At 43.1% G+C, this 1,283-nt stretch overlaps 1 protein-coding gene across 1 annotated transcript; it reads left to right on the top strand.

Annotated features, from left to right (window-relative positions):
• The first annotated feature begins 707 nt into the window (after positions 1 to 707).
• LOC129495772 (small nuclear ribonucleoprotein Sm D2-like) lies at positions 708 to 1,061 on the top strand. Its single transcript, XM_055303482.1, has one exon. It carries the CDS (start codon positions 708 to 710, stop codon positions 1,059 to 1,061), a length of 354 nt encoding a protein of 117 aa, XP_055159457.1.
• Positions 1,062 to 1,283: the final 222 nt, after the last annotated feature.

Here is a 1,283-nt window from a genome sequence, read left to right as displayed (position 1 = left end):
TAAAATGCAATTGTTGTATGGGGTATAAATTACCTCAACCACTTTGGAAAACTGTTTGATGGTGTCCACTAAAGTTGAATATATTCACACCCTGTGTTCTAGGAATTTCACTTTTAAATACACCCTGTGTTCTAGCAATTTCACTTTTAAATACAATATAAATATGTATGTAGGCTTACCAAAGTATTTATTTAAGAATGTTCATAGCTGCTTTATTAGTAGCCAAAACCAGGAAGCAAGCTAAATGTCCATTAACAAAAGAGCAGATAGGGGTGCCTAGGTGGCTTAGTCAATCAAGCATCTGCTTTTGGCCCAGGTCATGATCCCAGGGTCCTGGGATTGAGCCCCATATTGGGCTCCCTGCTCAGCAGGCAGTCTGCCTCTCCCTCTCCCTCTGACCCTCCCTCCTAGTCATGCTCTCACTTGCACATGCTCTTTCAAATGAATAAATAAAAATCTTTAAAAAAATTTTTTCTGAAAAAGAGCAGATAAATAAGTGTAGGTAGGTATATGGAATACTATGCAGCAATGAATATGAACAATTACTGTTCCATGCAAAACACAGATGAATTTCACAAACATGATTTTGAACAAAGGAAGACAGACACAACTAAATATATAGTGTGTGACTCTATAAAGCTCAAAATGGGAGAGGCAGGAGCAACACGGGGAAGACAGAACTGACCTGGAATGCAGCCTGTACCACCATGAGCCTCCTCAACAAGCCCAAGAGTGAGATGACCCCAAAGGAGCTGCAGAAGCGGGAGGAGGAAGAGTTTAACACAGGTCCGCTCTCTGTGCTCACACAGTCAGTCAAGAACAACACCCAGGTGCTTATTAACTGCTGCAACAAGAAGCTCCTGGGCCGTGTGAAGGCCTTCAACAGGCACTGCAACATGGTGCTGGAGAATGTGAAGGAGATGTGGACCAAGGTACCCAAGAGCAGCAAGGGCAAGGAGAAGTCCAAGCCAGTCAACAAGGACCACTACATCTCCAAGATGTTCCTATGTGGGGACTCAATCATCGTGGTCCTGTGGAACCTGCTCATCACTGGCAAGTAGCAGCTTCCTCTGCACCGTCAGAATTTGCTCCCTCCTGCGAAGATCTGTCCTTTGTAATGAAAATAATCAAGTCCTGGGTTTTTTCTTAAAAAAAAAAAAAAAACTCAAAATGGATAAAACTAACCTATCATGCTAGAAGTCAGGATAGTGGTTTCCTTTAGATATGGGGATTAACGGCTGAGAAGAGGGTATGACGGGAGCTCTGGATGAGCTGGGACTATT

This window comes from Nyctereutes procyonoides, unplaced genomic scaffold, assembly GCF_905146905.1.
Source record: "Nyctereutes procyonoides isolate TBG_1078 unplaced genomic scaffold, NYPRO_anot_genome, whole genome shotgun sequence".
Classification (NCBI taxonomy): Eukaryota; Metazoa; Chordata; class Mammalia; order Carnivora; family Canidae; genus Nyctereutes; species Nyctereutes procyonoides.
Note: the sequence above shows the minus strand (reverse complement) of the source record. Positions and strands in the feature narration are given on the sequence as shown.